At 47.7% G+C, this 22,329-nt stretch overlaps 1 protein-coding gene across 1 annotated transcript in view; it reads right to left on the bottom strand.

Moving 5' to 3' along the window:
- efcab6 (EF-hand calcium binding domain 6) overlaps positions 1 to 22,329 on the bottom strand; it is a 76,672-nt gene that overhangs the window by 15,573 nt on the left and 38,770 nt on the right. The window contains exons 10-22 of the mRNA XM_031898098.1: positions 19,085 to 19,233; positions 18,889 to 18,999; positions 16,071 to 16,191; positions 15,759 to 15,929; positions 14,274 to 14,345; positions 12,230 to 12,390; positions 11,260 to 11,430; positions 10,198 to 10,369; positions 5,982 to 6,096; positions 3,282 to 3,415; positions 2,905 to 3,140; positions 1,738 to 1,834; positions 657 to 775 (exon numbers count right to left, since the gene is read on the bottom strand). Of these exons, the coding sequence (XP_031753958.1) occupies positions 657 to 775; positions 1,738 to 1,834; positions 2,905 to 3,140; positions 3,282 to 3,415; positions 5,982 to 6,096; positions 10,198 to 10,369; positions 11,260 to 11,430; positions 12,230 to 12,390; positions 14,274 to 14,345; positions 15,759 to 15,929; positions 16,071 to 16,191; positions 18,889 to 18,999; positions 19,085 to 19,233 (1,829 nt within the window). The remainder of the gene's footprint in view (positions 1 to 656; positions 776 to 1,737; positions 1,835 to 2,904; positions 3,141 to 3,281; positions 3,416 to 5,981; positions 6,097 to 10,197; positions 10,370 to 11,259; positions 11,431 to 12,229; positions 12,391 to 14,273; positions 14,346 to 15,758; positions 15,930 to 16,070; positions 16,192 to 18,888; positions 19,000 to 19,084; positions 19,234 to 22,329) is intronic.

Here is a 22,329-nt window from a genome sequence, read left to right as displayed (position 1 = left end):
TCTTTTGCCTCTTTCCAACTTCAAATGGGGGTCACTGACCCCGGCCCCTGTGAGGCTACAATTGTATTGTTTTTATTCTTTTTATTGCTTATCTTCCTATTCCTAGCCACTTTGCTATTGGTCTTCATTATTTATTTTTTATAGTTTATGAATTATTTCCCTTCCTCTTTTGCCTCTTTCCAGCTTTCAAATGGGGGTCACTGACCCCGGCAGCCAAACCCTATTGCTCTGTGAGGCTCCAGTTTTATTGTTGTTGTTTCTTTTTATTGCTTTTCTTTCTATTCAGCCCCTCCCCTATTCATATACCAGTCTGTCATTAAAGCCACTGCCTGGTTGCTAAGGTAAATAAGACCCTAGCAACCAGAATGCCAAACTGGATGAAAAAAATTAAAAAAAAAAGATGCAAAAAATAAAAAATGAAGACAAATATCAATATCTACACCATAATACAAGTTAAGTCAAAGGTGAACTAGGCCTTCAAGGAGGAAAAAGGGATTCAGGGGTGTAGGGAGGACTTGGGCAGGGGAGTGGGTGTGGGGTGGCAGGGCCCACAAGGGCTGGCGCCAATCAGGTTTTTTCCCAGTGCCCTGTTGGACCCTGGCACAGCACTGGATAGGAAATTCACATCGGCGCTCAGTTGGCACCACTTCACTTACCGGCCCCAAAGCTTCTCAAACTCCTTGGGATGGATGGGAAGGTAAAATCTGAACAAGACGTTGCGCAGGTCTTTCTTCTGTACGATGCCGTTTCCTTCACTGTCGATCTCACAGAATGTCTGCGGAACCAAAACCCAGAAAATGGTCAGGGGGGGGGGGGCACAGGGATTGCTAGGCTACGGAAATACAAGAGAGCTGGGGCAGCTCTGAAGCCCAAAACTATAGGGTAAACTTGGTGAGCAGTTCAGCTGTTTTGCCACATGGGGGCAGACTTGCATGAAGTGAGTGTCAGCAGGCACAGGGCCGAACCATTTGCTTGCCTGGAGGTGACTGTAACAGTACAAGGGGGAAAATCCATATATTTGGCTGAACTGCACATCATCCACTGAAGGGAATTGGGCCCAGGCCTGGACTGGCAATCTTTTGATTGGGGCAAATGCCAGAGTGGCTGCTGTAAGATACCATAGGCAGTCACTATTTATTGGGCTGGGGGGCTGTTTGGGCCTCTGGGTACTTAGAATGCCAGGGCCTATTTGGAATCCCAGTCCAGGCCTGATTGGGCCCTCTGTGTGCTGCTTACTTCCATGACAATCTTTCACTTACAGTCTCTCTGGCTCATTTAGAAACTCTGGGCAAATTTGGGCAGCAAACCACAGCATTCAATCAGTGATTAGCTTTGGTTGCCATGGGTTACTGCCCGGGGCAGATCTGCCCAGTGTTTATAAATGACCCCTTGTTGACTGCACATTGGATTTCCCCAACGGAGAGGGAGGTGGCAAAGATTTAAAGGTGGCCATACACGTTGCGATACGCTCATTTGGCGAGATCACCAAACGAGTGGATCTTTTCCGCCCACCTAAGGTTAATTCGATTATTTGGGTGCCGTTGGACCAAAGGCTGATGCGGTCCCCGATTCAACAGCGAATCAAACCTGATTAGTCCAGATATCAGCCCCCGATGGGGGTGCCCATACACGGGCAGATAAGCTGCCAAATCGATCTGAAGGACCTGAATCACCAGCGGAAATCTGCCCCTGTATGGCCCCTTTAAGGTAGGAGGGTAACAGACACCCCGGGCATACCTTGGCCATGTCGTGCCATCTGCCTTGGGCCTTGGTGACCAGATAGTAATGAGCTTGTTCACACGCCAGGTCTTCACCCCCCATACTCTGCTTCGGGCTTTAAAATAAAAAGAAAATATTTATTATTTCATATTTAGTATAAATCCTGTACCTATATCGCACCCCCCAGCTGTCACTAACTGCCATTGCCATTCTCCACTGGGCGGCAGTTGCATTTAGCAGAGACGCTGTGCCAGTATGGCTGCCTAGGTGGTACCCACACACTCGCTGTCAGAACCCAATGGTTCTGTGACAGGCTGATAAGCAAATGATAATGTGCCAAGCAACCCAACCACTCAATTAGGGCTTGTACCACCCTCCTGCGGGCAGCGCTAATGACAACTCTCTGGTGCTCAGTGAAGCGCGTGGAATGTACAGACTGAAAAGGCAGGTAATTGAATGAAAGAAATAATAGCTCGGTTCCTCGGGGATGGCTCGCTGATGGATTAGTGGAAATGATCGAGCAGAGGAAAGTTCCGCCAACTCAAGTGCCAGGGAGGGGCAAGGAGATACACACAAGCTGTTCCTGCTGAATTGTGCTCAGTACAGGGGAATCCCTATGTGCCATAGTTTTATGGTATCTCTCTGTACAGGCTATGGGCAAACTTAGGGGGCTGTTCCTGCTGAATTGTGCTTAGTACAGGGGAATCCCTATGTGCCATAGTTTTATGGTATCTCTCTGTACAGGCTATGGGCAAACTTAGGGGGCTGTTCCTGCTGAATTGTGCTTAGTACGGGGGAATCCCTATGTGCCATAGTTTTATGGTATCTCTCTGTACAGGCTATGGGCAAACTTAGGGGGCTGTTCCTGCTGAATTGTGCTTAGTACAGGGGAATCCCTATGTGCCATAGTTTTATGGTATCTCTCTGTACAGGCTATGGGCAAACTTAGGGGGCTGTTCCTGCTGAATTGTGCTTAGTACAGGGGAATCCCTATGTGCCATAGTTTTATGGTATCTCTCTGTACAGGCTATGAGCAAACTTAGGGGGCTGTTCCTGCTGAATTGTGCTTAGTACAGGGGAATCCCTATGTGCCATAGTTTTATGGTATGTCTCAGTCTCCAGTCACATTTACTCACCACTAAGCCTCAGTGAATATAAATCTCACAGTAGTGCTGTGGGCCGTACCTGTGGGATGACTGAAGCCAGGGCGGATACACAGGGCTTTGCGGCTTCTGGAAGAGGTGCAGAAACTCCTTGTAGTTGAGGGTAGAAGACAAATTGAGCCCCAGCAGACCCAGCAATCGCTGGAACTCCTGCGGTTTGATGATGAACATGAAACTATCGAGGAGGTGGCGGAAATCGTGCATGGTAACGAGACCATCGCGGTTGCTGTCTATTTTGTAGAAGGCAGAGTACAGATCCTAAAGGGAGACCATTTCATTCAGTTAGCGACATTACAATATTGCTTTATGTTAGCAGGCCAAGCAGCTTCCCGAGGCTGCACCATGTAGCCTATTTGCACCCCAAAACCGCTACATGGCTTGGGTAAATCCCCCCCTTACCCCGTATCCCTGTTGCAGTTTATCCCGGAGCTGAGCCAGACAGTCCTCTGCCGACATGTAGTGGAACTTAGTGTCGTTCACGTGATGGTTCGATCCAGTATCTAGAGCGGCTCCTGGTCCGTTTCCAGTGGGGTCTGTGAATCCAAATGTAAATGAATTGAGTTGCTAACCGCCATTATTTGCTTAAACGCTTACATGTCAGGCCTATAGACAAAGGTAACTAGTGTGTGCCGGGCCCCCCTGCAAAAAAATGCTTGGAAAGGCTCGGCACACACCCATCTCTACTTGGCCCCCTTGCCCACCCACTACCTGCCCCCTGTTGGAGTCTCCCTGTTCGTATCCCCTTCCCTGGACCCAGGTAGGAAAGCGGCTGTGGAAGGGGGGGGGGGATTTTTTTCACTTCTATAGGGGTCACAGACCCACAGTCCTGGCCCCCCTGCTTCCTCTATAGCAGGGATCCCCAATCCTTTTATACTTGTGAGCCACATTCAAATGGGAAAAGTATTGGGGAGCAACACAAGCATGGAAAATGTTCCTGGGGGTACAAATAAGAGCTATAATTGGCAGCCCCTATATGGACTGGTAACTTATAGAAGGCTCTGTTTGGCTTTACACTGGGTTTTATGCAACCAAAACTTGCCCCAAGCCAGAAATTCAAAAATGGGCACCTACTTTGAGGCCCCTGGAAGCAACATGTTGCCCCCGAGTCACTGGTTGGGGATCACTGCTCTATAGTAACCCCACTGCCCATAGACTGCAATGAAATCTGTTTGTGGCAGGGCCGGAACTAGGGGTAGGCAGAAGAGGCATGTACCTAGGGCAGAACAGTGGGGGGCACTAGAGCCCTAAGCATATACCTCTGCTACCTGCCCTAACTCTGGCCCTAGGGGTCAGGAATACTGAGTGAAGCAGTGGGAAGCGGCAGTGCCAAGGGAGACCCGGCGGCCCGGCTCTATATTGTGGCCAGCATCACACTAGGGTGTCCAGGGCCCACCAGGCTGCCGCCTTGGGGGCCCCCCACCCCCAGTCGGGACTCACAGGCATGCCTCCTTCACCCTCCACCCCCTACTAAAGGGACAGACAGCTCTTTCAATAGCTATTACTATAAACCCAGTGAGAATGTGGAATGAATTGCGTCTTGCATAGAATTCAGTTTCTTGCATCGGGCAACAATAGATTTTGGATGGAGGAGGGCTTTACATGAATCAGGGAGCCACGCCCCATTTAAACTAATGTAATATGCATTTCAATTGGGGATAAACCCAATAGGATTGTTTTGCATCAAATAAGGATTAATTATATTATAGTTGGGATCAAGTACAGGTACTGTTTTATTATTACAGAGAAAAGGGAATCATTTAACCATTAAATAAACCCAATAGGGCTGTTCTGCCCCCAATAAGGGGTAATTATATCTTAGTTGGGATCAAGTACAGGTACTGTTTTATTATTACAGAGAAAAGGGAATCATTTAACCATTAAATAAACCCAATAGGGCTGTTCTGCCCCAATAAGGGGCAATTATATCTTAGTTGGGATCAAGTACAGGTACTGTTTTATTATTACAGAGAAAAGGGAATCATTTAACCATGAAATAAACCCAATAGGGTTGTTCTGCCCCCAATAAGGGGTAATTATATCTTAGTTGGGATCAAGTACAGGTACTGTTTTATTATTACAGAGAAAAGGGAATCATTTAACCATGAAATAAACCCAATAGGGTTGTTCTGCCCCCAATAAGGGGTAATTATATCTTAGTTGGGATCAAGTACAGGTACTGTTTTATTATTACAGAGAGAAGGGAATCATTTAACCATGAAATAAACCCAATAGGGCTGTTCTGCCCCAATAAGGGGTAATTATATCTTAGTTGGGATCAAGTACAGGTACTGTTTTATATTACAGAGAAAAGGGAATCATTTAACCATGAAATAAACCCAATAGGGCTGTTCTGCCCCCAATAAGGGGTAATTATATCTTAGTTGGGATCAAGTACAGGTACTGTTTTATTATTACAGAGAAAAGGGAATCATTTAACCATTAAATAAACCCAATAGGGCTGTTCTGCCCCCAATAAGGGGTAATTATATCTTAGTTGGGATCAAGTACAGGTACTGTTTTATTATTACAGAGAAAAGGGAATCATTTAACCATGAAATAAACCCAATAGGGCTGTTCTGCCCCCAATAAGGGGTAATTATATCTTAGTTGGGATCAAGTACAGGTACTGTTTTATTATTACAGAGAAAAGGGAATCATTTAACCATGAAATAAACCCAATAGGGCTGTTCTGCCCCAATAAGGGGTAATTATATCTTAGTTGGAATCAAGTACAGGTACTGTTTTATTATTACAGAGAAAAGGGAATCATTTAACCATTAAATAAACCCAATAGGGCTGTTCTGCCCCAATAAGGGGTAATTATATCTTAGTTGGGATCAAGTACAGGTACTGTTTTATTATTACAGAGAAAAGGGAATCATTTAACCATGAAATAAACCCAATAGGATTGTTTTGCATCAAATATGCATTAATTATATCTTAGTTGGGATCAGTTTTAAAACTGTTTTTTTTTTTTAATTTGAATTATTTGATTAAAATGGAGTCTATGGGAGACAGCTTTTCATAATTCAGAGCTTTCTGGATAACAGGTTTCCGGATAGCAGATCCCATCCCTGTACAGGTTTCAGGAGCAAATACCTTCGAATAAAGAAACGAAGTCCAAGTAACTGAGCTCTTCTTTTGTGAATCCCAGTTTCTCGGTGAGCCGCTTAAACTGATCTTCGTCTAAATGGATCTCGTGCTCCCGTAGAACCTGGCGAAAAAAGAGCTCGCGTAGATTAGGGAGCAATGAGCTGCGGATTTACTGCCCGCAATGCGGGATTTACGGCGCTGCTTCCCCCTTTCGGAGATTGCCGGCGCGCTAATGAGCAGGAAGGGAAAAGTCTCCCAGGGAGAGAGGCTTCTGTCGGAGATATTACGCCGAAGGGAACGGCAGAAGTTTTCTCTTTCAGAAAGTTTCGGCAGAGTCTCGTGGGTAAACGTGAGTCTGATGAGAGGTCTCTTGGGTAAGGAGCTGTCTCGCTCACTCACAAGTGACAGATGCAAATGGCATGAATTATTTAAAAAGAAAAGGAATTGAAATGACAAGTAAAAGGGGCCGGTGAAAAAGCGGAATATCTGCACTGCTGGGTGCGACTATAGAGATAAATATATCAGTGCACATTGCTGCTGTCAGCAAGGAGAGCGTCTGTTTTCCCCGTGTCTGCGGGGGTTTCTCCCACACCCCATATTAGATTAGAGTTAATTGGCTCCGGATAAAACTGTCCCTAGTGAGTGTGACTGTGATAGGGACCTCAGATTGTCAGCTCACTGGGGCAGGGAATGATGGGAATGTGATAGGGACCTTAGATTGTAAGCTCACTGGGGCAGGGGCTGATGGGAATGGGATAAGGGCCTTAGATTGTAAGCTCACTGGGGCAGGGGCTGATGGGAATGGGATAGGGACCTTAGATTGTAAGCTCACTGGGGCAGGGACTGATGGGAATGGGATAGGGACCTTAGATTGTAAGCTCACTGGGGCAGGGACTGATGGGAATGGGATAGGGACCTTAGATTGTAAGCTCACTGGGGCAGGGGCTGATGGGAATGGGATAGGGACCTTAGATTGTAAGCTCACTGGGGCAGGGACTGATGGGAATGTGATAGGGACCTTAGATTGTAAGCTCACTGGGGCAAAGACTGATGGGAATGTGATAGGGACCTTAGATTGTAAGCTCCACTTGGGCAGGAGAAGATGGGAATGTGATAGGGACCTTAGATTGTAAGCTCACTGGGGCAGGGGCTGATGGGAATGGGATAGGGACCTTAGATTGTAAGCTCACTGGGGCAGGGACTGATGGGAATGTGATAGGGACCTTAGATTGTAAGCTCACTGGGGCAGGGACTGATGGGAATGGGATAGGGACCTTAGATTGTAAACTCACTGGGGCAGGGACTGATGGGAATGTGATAGGGACCTTAGATTGTAAGCTCACTGGGGCAGGGACTGATGGGAATGTGATAGGGACCTTAGATTGTAAGCTCACTGGGGCAAAGACTGATGGGAATGTGATAGGGACCTTAGATTGTAAGCTCCACTTGGGCAGGAGAAGATGGGAATGTGATAGGGACCTTAGATTGTAAGCTCACTGGGGCAGGGACTGATGGGAATGTGATAGGGACCTTAGATTGTAAGCTCACTGGGGCAGGGACTGATGGGAATGTGATAGGGACCTTAGATTGTAAGCTCACTGGGGCAGGGGCTGATGGGAATGGGATAGGGACCTTAGATTGTAAACTCACTGGGGCAGGGACTGATGGGAATGTGATAGGGATGTTAGATTGTAAGCTCACTGGGGCAGGGGCTGATGGGAATGGGATAGGGACCTCAGATTGTCAGCTCACTGGGGCAGGGAATGATGGGAATGTGATAGGGACCTTAGATTGTAAGCTCACTGGGGCAGGGGCTGATGGGAATGGGATAGGGGCCTTAGATTGTAAGCTCACTGGGGCAGGGGCTGATGGGAATGGGATAGGGACCTTAGATTGTAAGCTCACTGGGGCAGGGACTGATGGGAATGGGATAGGGACCTTAGATTGTAAGCTCACTGGGGCAGGGACTGATGGGAATGGGATAGGGACCTTAGATTGTAAGCTCACTGGGGCAGGGGCTGATGGGAATGGGATAGGGACCTTAGATTGTAAGCTCACTGGGGCAGGGACTGATGGGAATGGGATAGGGACCTTAGATTCTAAACTCACTGGGGCAGGGACTGATGGGAATGTGATAGGGACCTTAGATTGTAAGCTCACTGGGGCAGGGACTGATGGGAATGTGATAGGGACCTTAGATTGTAAGCTCACTGGGGCAGGGACTGATGGGAATGTGATAGGGACCTTAGATTGTAAGCTCACTGGGGCAAAGACTGATGGGAATGTGATAGGGACCTTAGATTGTAAGCTCCACTTGGGCAGGAGAAGATGGGAATGTGATAGGGACCTTAGATTGTAAGCTCACTGGGGCAGGGACTGATAGGAATGTGATAGGGACCTTAGATTGTAAGCTCACTGGGGCAGGGACTGATGGGAATGTGATAGGGACCTTAGATTGTAAGCTCACTGGGGCAGGGGCTGATGGGAATGTGATAGGGACCTTAGATTGTAAGCTCACTGGGGCAGGGACTGATGGGAATGTGATAGGGACCTTAGATTGTAAGCTCACTGGGGCAAAGACTGATGGGAATGTGATAGGGACCTTAGATTGTAAGCTCCACTTGGGCAGGAGAAGATGGGAATGTGATAGGGACCTTAGATTGTAAGCTCACTGGGGCAGGGACTGATGGGAATGTGATAGGGACCTTAGATTGTAAGCTCACTGGGGCAGGGACTGATGGGAATGTGATAGGGACCTTAGATTGTAAGCTCACTGGGGCAGGGGCTGATGGGAATGTGATAGGGACCTTAGAGTGTAAGCTCACTGGGGCAGGGGCTGATGGGAATGGGATAGGGACCTTAGATTGTAAGCTCACTGGGGCAGGGACTGATGGGAATGGGATAGGGACCTTAGAGTGTAAGCTCACTGGGGCAGGGGCTGATGGGAATGGGATAGGGACCTTAGATTGTAAGCTCACTGGGGCAGGGGCTGATGGGAATGGGATAGGGACCTTAGATTGTAAGCTCACTGGGGCAGGGGCTGATGGGAATGTGATAGGGACCTTAGATTGTAAGCTCACTGGGTCAGGATAATGCAGATTAGCAGAAGCCTTACTCAATATTTTTGGGGGACTGAGTGTAACTGACAGGGGAGTTTATTTTATTGTACAGAGTAAATGATCTCGCTCTGCATTGCTGAGTGCAGGAAAGGTGGGCACTGGCAAGGCCTGGATTGTCAGTTCAAACCTGGGTGGATTTGGGCACGTCCTAATAAAGCTCATTCACTAACGAGTTAAAGACAATATTAGCAAAGTAATAATGAGTAAATGTATAGTGTAAGCTCCAGCTGTTAATTACACCGCAGATATAAATCATTCCTGGCTCCGGGGCTACAAAATGTGCGAATGGAACCGTCGCTCTCATTTACACACTCGCACTGTTCCCATCGTGCGAGAAGACTCCGGGCATTGTGGGATTAGTAACCGGAGCCAAGGGAGCACTAACACTACAGCTCACTATTAATGGATCTGACATATGGGCGCTGGGAGTAGGTACTGGTGGGTGGAATCTTGTTGGTCTGGTTCTGATGGGGTTAATATTAGGTATGGATGCGGAGGCGCCGGGGCTTCTGGGGGAAAAGTTTAGTGATGGGGGGGGGGGGATTCGGTAGGATAGGGTATCATATAAAATACAAACTCAGCTGCTAAATGCATGCATTTTAGCAGGCAGCCAATCAGAAGGCTGTTTTCATGGCGTAGAACTAGAATGTGTTTGTAATTACATTTATTGCTGATATGTAACTGGCAGATAGTGAGAGCTAATTCCCGTTAACTTTTAGTATGATGTAGACAGTAATATTCTGAGGCAATTTGCAATTGGTCTGCGTTTTTTATTATTGGTAGTTTCTTAATTATTTCAGTTTTTGTTCAGCAGCTCTCCCGTTTTGAGTTTCTACTTGGTTGCTAGGGTCCTAATCACCTTAACAACTAGGGTGTGGTTTGAATGAAAGACTGATATATGAATAGGAGAAGATTTGCATATAAAAATAAGTTATATAAAGTAACAATGACGATTAAACTGGAGCCTCACAGAGCAATTGTTTTTGGCTGCCGGGGTCAGTGACCCCCATTTGAAAGCTGCAAAAAAAGGCAAATAATTAAAAAACTATAAAAAACTGAAAAATGAAGACCAATTGAAGGGGTACCATCCCTTTAACACTTACTTTCCTGAAGTCCTTCTTGCTGATGCGCCCCTTGTGCTGCTTGGCGAAGGCCAGAAAGCTTTCCCTGGGGGAGAATTCCTGCCCGATCACACAGTCCTTCAGCTTCCCGATTACCTCCTCCACTGGCATCTTCTTCACTAGCTGTGTGGCCTGGCTTTCAATCTCCTTCATCCTAATACAGTGCACAATCAGGTTAGTGATACAGATAGCTAGAATCTCAGCCATAAAGCAGGGCAGGACTGCTGCTTACAATGGGGGGATCAGATAGGATCTGTGCCACTGTGACAGAATGCTCTGTTATACAGATAGCTAGAATCTCAGCCATAAAGCAGGGCAGGACTGCTGCTTACAATGGGGGGGGATCAGATAGGATCTGTGCCACTGTGACAGAATGCTCTGTTATACAGATAGCTAGAATCTCAGCCATAAAGCAGGGCAGGACTGCTGCTTACAATGGGGGGATCAGATAGGATCTGTGCCACTGTGACAGAATGCTCTGTTATACAGATAGCTAGAATCTCAGCCATAAAGCAGGGCAGGACTGCTGCTTACAATGGGGGGGGATCAGATAGGATCTGTGCCACTGTGACAGAATGCTCTGTTATACAGATAGCTAGAATCTCAGCCATAAAGCAGGGCAGGACTGCTGCTTACAATGGGGGGATCAGATAGGATCTGTGCCACTGTGACAGAATGCTCTGTTATACAGATAGCTAGAATCTCAGCCATAAAGCAGGGCAGGACTGCTGCTTACAATGGGGGGGGATCAGATAGGATCTGTGCCACTGTGACAGAATGCTCTGTTATACAGATAGCTAGAATCTCAGCCATAAAGCAGGGCAGGACTGCTGCTTACAATGGGGGGGATCAGATAGGATCTGTGCCACTGTGACAGAATGCTCTGTTATACAGATAGCTAGAATCTCAGCCATAAAGCAGGGCAGGACTGCTGCTTACAATCAGTATTTAAACTTGATCAGTCAGTGGTAGAAAAGTAAATTCAGATAAATTACTGTAGGTTACTGCATTAGAGAATGAGCCACGGCCCTGAACCTTACGTACCTGGCAGAAAGATCATCCTGTCTCAGCTCCTCTCTTAACTGACTTCCATGTACAATCTCAGTACTCACACCATTAAAGTCACCAGCGGCGGAAGTGCAAACTCCCACATTTCGCAGAAAATCCATGTAGGAGATATATCCATTGGCTCCATCATTGTACTGCTCACACAGCCTGGGGAGAACACACAGTGGCAACTTTCAAAAATAAAATCAATCGGGGGTTAATCCTTTTTCCTATAAATATAAGGGAATATTTTTGGCACAAATAAGCACTCACCCCAAATCCCCCCCCCCCTAACTGGCCTTCAGGCTGGGCCCCCTTAGCCCATTACAAGGTTACAGATATATAGAAACATTGGGGTAACAGTCACCCCGCTATAGTTCCAGGGGTACCCAGGGCACAAATAAGCACTCACCCCAAATCCCCCCTAACTGGCCTTCAGGCTGGGCCCCCTTAGCCCATAACAAGGTTACAGATATATAGAAACATTGGGGTAACAGTCACCCTGCTATAGTTCCAGGGGTACCCAGGGCACAAATAAGCACTCACCCCAAATCCCCCCCTAACTGGCCTTCAGGCTGGGCCCCCTTAGCCCATAACAAGGTTACAGATATATAGAAACATTGGGGTAACAGTCACCCCACTATAGTTCCAGGGGTACCCAGGGCACAAATAAGCACTCACCCCAAATCCCCCCTAACTGGCCTTCAGGCTGGGCCCCCTTAGCCCATAACAAGGTTACAGATATATAGAAACATTGGGGTAACAGTCACCCCGCTATAGTTCCAGGGGTACCCAGGGCACAAATAAGCACTCACCCCAAATCCCCCCCTAACTGGCCTTCAGACTGGGCCCCCTTAGCCCATAACAAGGTTACAGATATATAGAAACATTGGGGTAACAGTCACCCTGCTATAGTTCCAGGGGTACCCAGCGCACAAATAGGCACTCACCCCACTGAATAACCTACATGTTATAGTGCCTGTCAGACAGAGGGGGGCAGAATGACTGCAAGATTCTTTTAAACTGATCCTTGTCCACCATCCCGCATCCGGCGCTGTCACATGACTTCATTGCTTTGGAGAAGTCGGCCCAGTTGTGTTCAATCTTCTCGCAGAGGATGTTCCCCATCTAATGAAATATGGGAGAGAATATTATTATTATTTCTATACATGGACAAACCATATGTTTCATTCCTCCTGCATGGCTAAAGGTGCCCATACACAGGCAGATTTAAGAGGCCCATTCAAGTCCTTTAGACCAATTCAGCAGCTTATCTGTCTATGGGGACCCCCGACGGGCCGACCTGACCAATATCTGGGTGTAAATCGACCAGGTTTCGATCGGGCAGGTTTGATTTTTTTAGTCCAGGTACCGCATCGGCTCATTCATGTGCTCCTAACTCCAACTCCTAACTACAACTCCTAACTCCAACTCCTAACTCCAACTCCTAACTACAACTCCTAACTCCAACTCCTAACTACAACTCCTAACTCCAACTCCTAACTCCAACTCCTAACTACAACTCCTAACTCCAACTCCTAACTCCAACTCCTAACTACAACTCCTAACTACAACTCCCAACTCCAACTCCTAACTACAACTCCTAACTCCAACTCCTAACTACAACTCCTAACTACAACTCCCAACTCCAACTCCTAACTACAACTCCTAACTCCAACTCCTAACTACAACTCCTAACTACAACTCCCAACTCCTAACTACAACTCCGCCGTTGTAATCTGATTATTTGGCTCTAGGGCCAAATGACCTAATTAGCCTGATATTGCCCACCCTTAGCCACCCTGTGGCTGACAACTCCGAGCATACCTCCGCCAGCCGGTTAGGTGGCTGACAACTCCCAGCATACCTCTGCCAGCCAGCTAGGGGGCTGACAACTCCCAGCATATCTTGGTCAGCCAGCTAGGGGGCTGACAACTCCCAGCATACCTCTGCCAGCCAGCTAGGTAGCTGACAACTCCCAGCATACCTCCACCAGCCAGCTAGGTGGCTGACAACTCCCAGCATACCTCCACCAGCCAGCTAGGTAGCTGACAACTCCCAGCATACCTCTGCCAGCCAGCTAGGTGGCTGACAACTCCCAGCATACCTCCACCAGCCAGATAGGTGGCTGACAACTCCCAGCATACCTCCACCAGCCAGCTAGGTGGCTGACAACTCCCAGCATACCTCCACCAGCCAGCTAGATGGCTGACAACTCCCAAGATACCTCTGCCAGCCAGCTAGGTGGCTGACAACTCCCAGCATACCTCCGCCAGCCAACTAGATGGCTGAAAACTCCCAGCATACCTCCATCAGCCAGCTAGGTAGCTGACAACTCCCAGCATACCTCCGCCAGCCAGCTAGTTCTGCAGCAGCCGGTGACCTGCTTACCTTTCCTACAGAACTACATAAGGAACAACCGATTTGATGAGAAACTTCAGCCAAGTAAATAAAACAGAGTTTTATCTCCGTTTTCCCAGGTCCTTAAAATTTATGACAGTTTTTGTTGTTGTTGTTGTTGCACCAAGTTTTCAGCTAAAAGCACCTTCCGCCTCTCTAATCCACCGCCGAGCGAGGGACGTAAAAGCGAGACGCGCCTGGCTGGCTAAATTAATTCTTATTTAATAGCCCCGGCTCCTCGTCTGGCTGCTTTGCCCAAGGTAGAAGGCTCCGCTATGTTGTTAAAAGGATACGACAACATTGCGCTGCCATTTCCATATAAACGTGTTACTCGTTTGCATAGCAATGATTAACACATGTTAATTCGGGAGCTTTCACATTGTCAGGCTGGCGGGGGGAGCACATTGCTGGCGGGGGGAGCACATTGCTGGCGGGGGGAGCACATTGCTGGCGCTGAACGTAAAAAAGTTGGATGAAAGGAGAGAGTGGTGGGAATAATAAGTTGCATGGAAACTCAAGGTCCAACATAAAGACCCGATTTAGGGTAAATAATAAACCGGGTCATCAATCCTGGTGCCGGGTATTAAAGAGAGAAGAGGAGAAGCTCTCACCTTTTCCCACTCCAGCGTTACAGGCGTCTCCTTTAGGGGGGTCCTCATGTTATGGAGCCATTTATGGCCTGACTGAATGCACAGAAGGAAAGATTTATATCAAACAATATAACTATAAATGCTTTATAAGACAAACTCCCTGCTCTGTTATACAGATAGCTAGAATCTCAGCCATAAAGCAGGGCAGGACTGCTGCTTACAATGGGGGGATCAGATAGGATCTGTGCCACTGTGACAGAATGCTCTGTTATACAGATAGCTAGAATCTCAGCCATAAAGCAGGGCAGGACTGCTGCTTACAATGGGGGGGATCAGATAGGATCTGTGCCACTGTGACAGAATGCTCTGTTATACAGATAGCTAGAATCTCAGCCATAAAGCAGGGCAGGACTGCTGCTTACAATGGGGGGATCAGATAGGATCTGTGCCACTGTGACAGAATGCTCTGTTATACAGATAGCTAGAATCTCAGCCATAAAGCAGGGCAGGACTACTGCTTACACTGGGGGGGGGATCAGATAGGATCTGTGCCACTGTGACAGAATGCTCTGTTATACAGATAGCTAGAATCTCAGCCATAAAGCAGGGCAGGACTGCTGCTTACACTGGGGGGGGATCAGATAGGATCTGTGCCACTGTGACAGAATGCTCTGTTATACAGATAGCTAGAATCTCAGCCATAAAGCAGGGCAGGACTGCTGCTTACAATGGGGGATCAGATAGGATCTGTGCCACTGTGACAGAATGCTCTGTTATACAGATAGCTAGAATCTCAGCCATAAAGCAGGGCAGGACTGCTGCTTACAATGGGGGGGATCAGATAGGATCTGTGCCACTGTGACAGAATGCTCTGTTATACAGATAGCTAGAATCTCAGCCATAAAGCAGGGCAGGACTGCTGCTTACAATGGGGGATCAGATAGGATCTGTGCCACTGTGACAGAATGCTCTGTTATACAGATAGCTAGAATCTCAGCCATAAAGCAGGGCAGGACTGCTGCTTACAATGGGGGGATCAGATAGGATCTGTGCCACTGTGACAGAATGCTCTGTTATACAGATAGCTAGAATCTCAGCCATAAAGCAGGGCAGGACTGCTGCTTACAATGGGGGGGGATCAGATAGGATCTGTGCCACTGTGACAGAATGCTCTGTTATACAGATAGCTAGAATCTCAGCCATAAAGCAGGACAGGACTGCTGCTTACTATGGGGGGGATCAGATAGGATCTGTGCCACTGTGACAGAATGCTCTGTTATATAGATAGCTAGAATCTCAGCCATAAAGCAGGGCAGGACTGCTGCTTACAATGGGGGGATCAGATAGGATCTGTGCCACTGTGACAGAATGCTCTGTTATACAGATAGCTAGAATCTCAGCCATAAAGCAGGGCAGGACTGCTGTAATGAGAAGAATCTAGCTATCTGTATAACAATGAATCCCACACACAGAGAAGTGGGAGGGAAGCCGATACAACAGACTCACAACAGACTCTTTATCTTCAAACAAGTCGAGGAACTGCAGGTAACTGATGAACCCCGTGTGCTGTGGATCGAGGATGATCATAAGCTCCTTGAACTGAGCGTCTGTGACCCGAAACATCATGCAGTCCACAATTCGGCGCAGCTCCTTCCTGCTGATCCTTCCTTTACGCCCCTAATAGGCAAATAAAAGGGTCAGCATCATTGGTTGGGGGGGGTAATAAATTTGTTTTATACCAAAAACATTTTGCATGATCCGATGATTCTGATTTGATGAATGAGATTATAACATGATTACACAATACCATGGACCTACCTCATCCAGTACCAGAAAGGCCTGTTTCAGGGAAGGGTAGGCGTCCTGGAAATGCCTCTGGAGCTTCTGAAGGATGTGTTCACTGGAAACCACTGGGCTTTCCCCCCTCACCGGATTAACTCTATAGGAAAGAGAATATCTGACTGTACAGGGGCCGTAATTCTAGGATAGTGTCAATAGTTAGGCAAGACATTGTCATTGGCTGGCAACCTGTGGGGTCTGGCAAATGCCAGGGGGGCTGCTGTAAGGTGCCACAGACAGTCACTATTTATTGGGCTGGGGGGGGCTGTTTGTGCCTCTGGGTACTGGGAATGCCAGGGGGGCTGTAAGGTGCCACAGACAGTCACTATTTATTGGGCTGGGGGGCTGTGTGTGCCTCTGGGTACTGGGAATGCCAGGGGGGCTGTAAGGTGCCACAGACAGTCACTATTTATTGGGCTGGGGGGGCTGTTTGTGCCTCTGGGTACTGGGAATGCCAAGGGGGCTGTAAGGTGCCACAGACAGTCATTATTTATTGGGCTGGGGGGGCTGTAAGGTGCCACAGACAGTCACTATTTATTGGGCTGGGGGGGCTGTTTGTGCCTCTGGGTACTGGGAATGCCAGGGGGGCTGTAAGGTGCCACAGACAGTCACTATTTATTGGGCTGGGGGGCTGTTTGTGCCTCTGGGTACTGGGAATGCCAGGGGGGCTGTAAGGTGCCACAGACAGTCACTATTTATTGGGCTGGGGGGGCTGTTTGTGCCTCTGGGTACTGGGAATGCCAGGGGGGCTGTAAGGTGCCACAGACAGTCACTATTTATTGGGCTGGGGGGGGGGGCTGTTTGTGCCTCTGGGTACTGGGAATGCCAGGGGGGCTGTAAGGTGCCACAGACAGTCACTATTTATTGGGCTGGGGGGGGCTGTTTGTGCCTCTGGGTACTGGGAATGCCAGGGGGGCTGTAAGGTGCCACAGACAGTCACTATTTATTGGGCTGGGGGGGCTGTTTGTGCCTCTGGGTACTGGGAATGCCAGGGGGGCTGTAAGGTGCCACAGACAGTCACTATTTATTGGGCTGGGGGGGGGCTGTTTGTGCCTCTGGGTACTGGGAATGCCAGGGGGGCTGTAAGGTATCAACAAATTGATTAAGGTGTGCTACACAATGGACAAACCAGCTAATTGTAGCCCCAGGTGCAAGCTGAACCCTCAGCCAGGGTAAAACAATATCCAGGATAAAATGAAAAAACAGCAGCACTCCGGAAATGTTGTAGAAAAAAGTGACTTTACTCAAGTGCACACAGCAACGTTTCGGGCATAAACCAGCCCTTTGTTATTTATATAAGACAGTAAGATTCAGAGATGTGGAAGCTCCAGATTCCTAACAATTCAGGGGTGATTTGTCCCCTGAGTTTGGCATCGGAGCCAAAAAGAAAAAGAAATAAGGAAAAAGCAATTATTTTTAATGAAATACATTAAAGTAAGACATTTATTGTTCCTATACGTTAGCAGTATATTTATCACTATTACATTTTGATGCACTTGATACACTAGAGCATATTATGGAAGTATTATTATGGCATATATATGTGCTGTTTTATATGTTTTTTACAATTTTGAAATTTGATATGTGCAATCTATATATTGAAAATTTGTATATTGAACACAAAGGGTTAAATGGAGGGCTGGAGTGATGGTCCCTCCCTTTCCTGTGGGTATATAACACTTGATTGTATTTGTTTGACTAGGCTTGATAAAGGGCTGGTTTATGCCCGAAACGTTGCTGTGTGCACTTGAGTAAAGTCACTTTTTTCTACAACATTTCCGGAGTGCTGCTGTTTTTTCATTTTATCCAGGGGGGCTGTAAGGTGCCACAGACAGTCACTATTTATTGGGCTGGGGGGGACTGTTTGTGCCTCTGGGTACTGGGAATGCCAGGGGGGCTGTAAGGTGCCACAGACAGTCACTATTTATTGGGCTGGGGGGGACTGTTTGTGCCACTGGGTACTGGGAATGCCGGGGGGGCTGTAAGGTGCCACAGACAGTCACTATTTATTGGGCTGGGGGGGCTGTTTGTGCCTCTGGGTACTGGGAATGCCAGGGGGGCTGTAAGGTGCCACAGACAGTCACTATTTATTGGGCTGGGGGGGGGGCTGTTTGTGCCTCTGGGTACTGGGAATGCCAGGGTGGCTGTAAGGTGCCACAGACAGTCACTATTTATTGGGCTGGGGGGGCTGTTTGTGCCTCTGGGTACTGGGAATGCCAGGGGGGCTGTAAGGTGCCACAGACAGTCACTATTTATTGGGCTGGGGGGGGGGCTGTTTGTGCCTCTGGGTACTGGGAATGCCAGGGGGGCTGTAAGGTGCCACAGACAGTCACTATTTATTGGGCTGGGGGGGGGCTGTTTGTGCCTCTGGTACTGGGAATGCCAGGGGGGCTGTAAGGTGCCACAGACAGTCACTATTTATTGGGCTGGGGGGGGGGGCTGTTTGTGCCTCTGGGTACTGGGAATGCCAGGGGGGCTGTAAGGTGCCACAGACAGTCACTATTTATTGGGCTGGGGGGGGGCTGTTTGTGCCTCTGGGTACTGGGAATGCCGGGGGGGCTGTAAGGTGCCACAGACAGTCACTATTTATTGGGCTGGGGGGGGGGCTGTTTGTGCCTCTGGGTACTGGGAATGCCGGGGGGGCTGTAAGGTGCCACAGACAGTCACTATTTATTGGGCTGGGGGGGGGGCTGTTTGTGCCTCTGGGTACTGGGAATGCCAGGGGGGCTGTAAGGTGCCACAGACAGTCACTATTTATTGGGCTGGGGGGGCTGCAGGGACATAACTCGCTACTTACCTATGATTCGGCTTCATCGGGATGGTCTGCCCGTTTGCCATACTCTCCGGCCCTTGGAATCTCCTCAGGAACTGCTCCCAGCCAATCCTGTCTGTGCATTTAATGGCCAATCTGGGGAGAGGCAGAAAGATGGCCGACAGCTAAGACACAAGCGTGGCACACTGGGTGGGGGGTAACATGACTTTGGGGCACTTACCTGTTCATTAACTTCTGAAAGGTCCCATTGGGCAGTGGGAAGATAAAGTTATTAATGACTGACTGTAAGGCCTCAGCCGACACGTAGCCGGAGTGGGATCCATCAAACGCCCGGAAAGCCTTCACCAGGTTGGGGTACGAAGCCGAAATCTGTGGGGCAATCGGAACCACAAAAAGCAGCGTTAGTGATCTCTGTCTGTGTGTAATGTACTTTATGCCCCCTTGGTGCCATTCTGGGTTTCAGATTCTAAGCAACTTTTCAATTGGTCTTCATTATTTATTTTTCATAGTTTTTTTTAAATTATTTCCCTTCTTCTTCTGACTCTTTGCAGCTTTCAACTGGGGGTCACTGACCCCGGCAACCAAAACTTATTGCTCTGTGACGCTCCAGTTTTATTATTTTCGTTAATTTTTATTACTTATTTTTCTGTGCAGGCCCCTCTACTACTCATTTAAACCACTGCCTGGTTACTAGGGTAAAAATGACCCTAGCAACCAGATAGTTGCTCAAATTCCAAACTGGAAGCGATTTGTTTCTCCTTCAGAATGAAACAGCTCAAAATGAAACAGCTATTTTTCGTTACTGGCGGTTCCCGATATATACGCAACGGCAGCTGCTTTTGGGACTGGAAATGATCTGCGTTTCACGGAAACGCTCGTTAAAGTCTATTTCTCGCAGTCGTGTAAAATTGAAATAAAAGGGTGAAATAAAGAAATCTGCTTTTTTTTTTTTTTGTTACGATATCCCACTTAAGTGCCGCACCATTTCCCCAGCCACCGTGTGTGTGTGGGGGGGCTAAAACAGCGGTAACCATGGTAACAGGAAATCTAAATGATTGTGGGTTTTTTTTTCCCTTTTATAATGAAAACCATATTGTTGTACAATCTGTCACTTGAGTTCAGACGCTTTTTTTTTTATATATCTAGTTAATGTGGAGCCATTGTCTCCGCGCCGCGCAAGGAACATTCTCTGAGATCAGACGGATGGAAACGCACGGGACCATATGGAAGCGAAGGCGCAAAAGCCAGTTTTATTATATTGCCGGTTAACCCTATCAGTGCTGCAATGCTAAAAACTAGTGGTAGGAGGGGCATCTGCGCAGGACCCCCCCCCCTGGACACTGCCCCCTAGTGTGGCTACACTATGGGGCTGATTTACTAACCCACGAATCCGACCCGAATTGGAAAAGTTCCGACTTGAAAACGAACATTTTGCGACTTTTTCGTATGTTTTGCGATTTTTTCGGCGTCTTTACGAATTTTTCATTACCAATACGATTTTTGCATAAAAACGCGAGTTTTTCGTAGCCTTTACGAAAGTTGCGTAAAATCTTGCGATTTTTCTGTAGCGTTAAAACTTACGTGAAAAGTTGCGCCTTTTTCGTAGCGTTAAAACTTAAAAGGTGCGAAGTTTCGCGTAAGTTTTAACGCTACGAAAAAAGCGCAACTTTTTGCGCAAGTTTTAACGCTACGAAAAATCGCAAGATTTTACGCAACTTTCGTAATGGCTACGAAAAACTCGCGTTTTTACGCAAAAATCGTATTGGTAACGAAAAATTCGTAAAGACGCCGAAAAAATCGCAAAAAATACGAAAAAATTGCAAAATACCGATCTTTACGAAAAAAAACGCAATCGGACTCATTTCGACCCGTTCGTGGGTTAGTAAATCAGCCCCTATGTATTGTGCAGTATACTATGTGCCGGAAGCAGAATTACAATGGCTTTTGGCACACAGGGTGTTATGCCCGCCGCTGCCTATTATGAAATATAAAGCACCCTGAGAACCAGGGGCGGAACTCCCAAGGGACAGGCCCCTCCTCCCCAGCACGTACCACTAGTCATAGAAAAGAGGGGAGCCCCATTGGGTACTGTACCACTATTCCTAGCTATGCGGCCTGGGCTTTGTGGTTTTCCCACATATCCAGACCGGCATTTATACATGGCTGCTGGGATCGCTACTACAGTTGCCACCGGGCTGGTAGCAGTACTACAAATATACTGGCATTGGCGGTAAATTTGTAATCCCCAGTGATTCTGCCCCCCTAACTGCCCCAATTCCCTCCCTATCTAAAGGTGGCCATACACTAGAAGATCTGCTCATTTGGCAAGGTTGCCAAGCAAGTGCATCTTCTCCTGATATGCCCACCAGTGATGCGCAGGCTGGCTCGATACCTGCGGGTAGAGGGTTTAAACCACTGCCTGGTTACTAGGGTAAATGTTCCGTTAAACGCAGATCATTTCCAGTCCCAAAAGCAGCTGCCGTTGCGTAAATATCTGGAACCACCAGTAACGAAAAATAGCTCATTTTGAGGATAAACGACTCATTTCTGAAGGAGACACAGTGCTCCCAGTTTGGAATTTTAGCAACTATCTGGTTGCTAGGGTCATTTTTACCCGGTAACCAGGCGGTGGTTTAAACAAGTGATGGGAATATGAATAGTAGTGGGGCCTGCACAGAAAGATAAGGAATATAAATTAACAAAAATAATAAAATTGTTCCCTCACAGAGCAATAGTTTTTGGCTGCCGGGGTCAGTGACCCCCAGTATCCCACAGGAATCGAGCCGGCTCAATACCTGCGGGTAGGGCGGGTTCGGGTCGACTTCTGCACTCATTTTTGGGTTGCGGGCGGGTTCAGGTTGAGCTCCTTTGCTTGCCCTCCCTGCCTGCGACTGTACATTGCTGGCTTCCCAGTTCCAGCTCTCTAATTTATAGACACGCCCCTTTTGTGAGGTCAGCAGTGGGCGGATCAGGCGCGAGTCCATAAATAGAGGGGACTAGCCAGGTTGGGTCGAGAAAAAATTAACCCCCACATCACTAATGCCCACCTAGGCCCAAACAATCAAATTAAACTGGCGGGCCGGCATTCTAAGCCCGCCTACTTTCCCAGTCTCCACCCATTCTATATGTCGAATAGGGATGCACCGAATCGAGGATTCTGTTCGGGATTCAGATGAATCCAAGTGCCTGGCTGACCCTAATCCAATCCTTGAAATCACATGACTTTTTGTCACAGTAACCCTAGTTTTGCTATAGAAGTTGCCAAAAAATGTAATTAAAGAGGCAAAAAATGTCACCAATGTGAATTCTACTGATGAAAAACCTCATTATAAATGCAAAAGAATTGACCAATGAGCTGAATCCCTGCACTGTGTCGGCCATCTTGCTGTTATGTTACATATAGAGATGATGATGTAATTTTTTTTCCCGTCATTATATGGCACAGGAATCAGACATGGGGATAAA

The sequence above is a fragment of the Xenopus tropicalis genome, chromosome 3, assembly GCF_000004195.4.
Source record: "Xenopus tropicalis strain Nigerian chromosome 3, UCB_Xtro_10.0, whole genome shotgun sequence".
In the NCBI taxonomy this organism is placed as follows: Eukaryota; Metazoa; Chordata; class Amphibia; order Anura; family Pipidae; genus Xenopus; species Xenopus tropicalis.
This window is presented reverse-complemented; position numbering and strand designations above follow the sequence as displayed.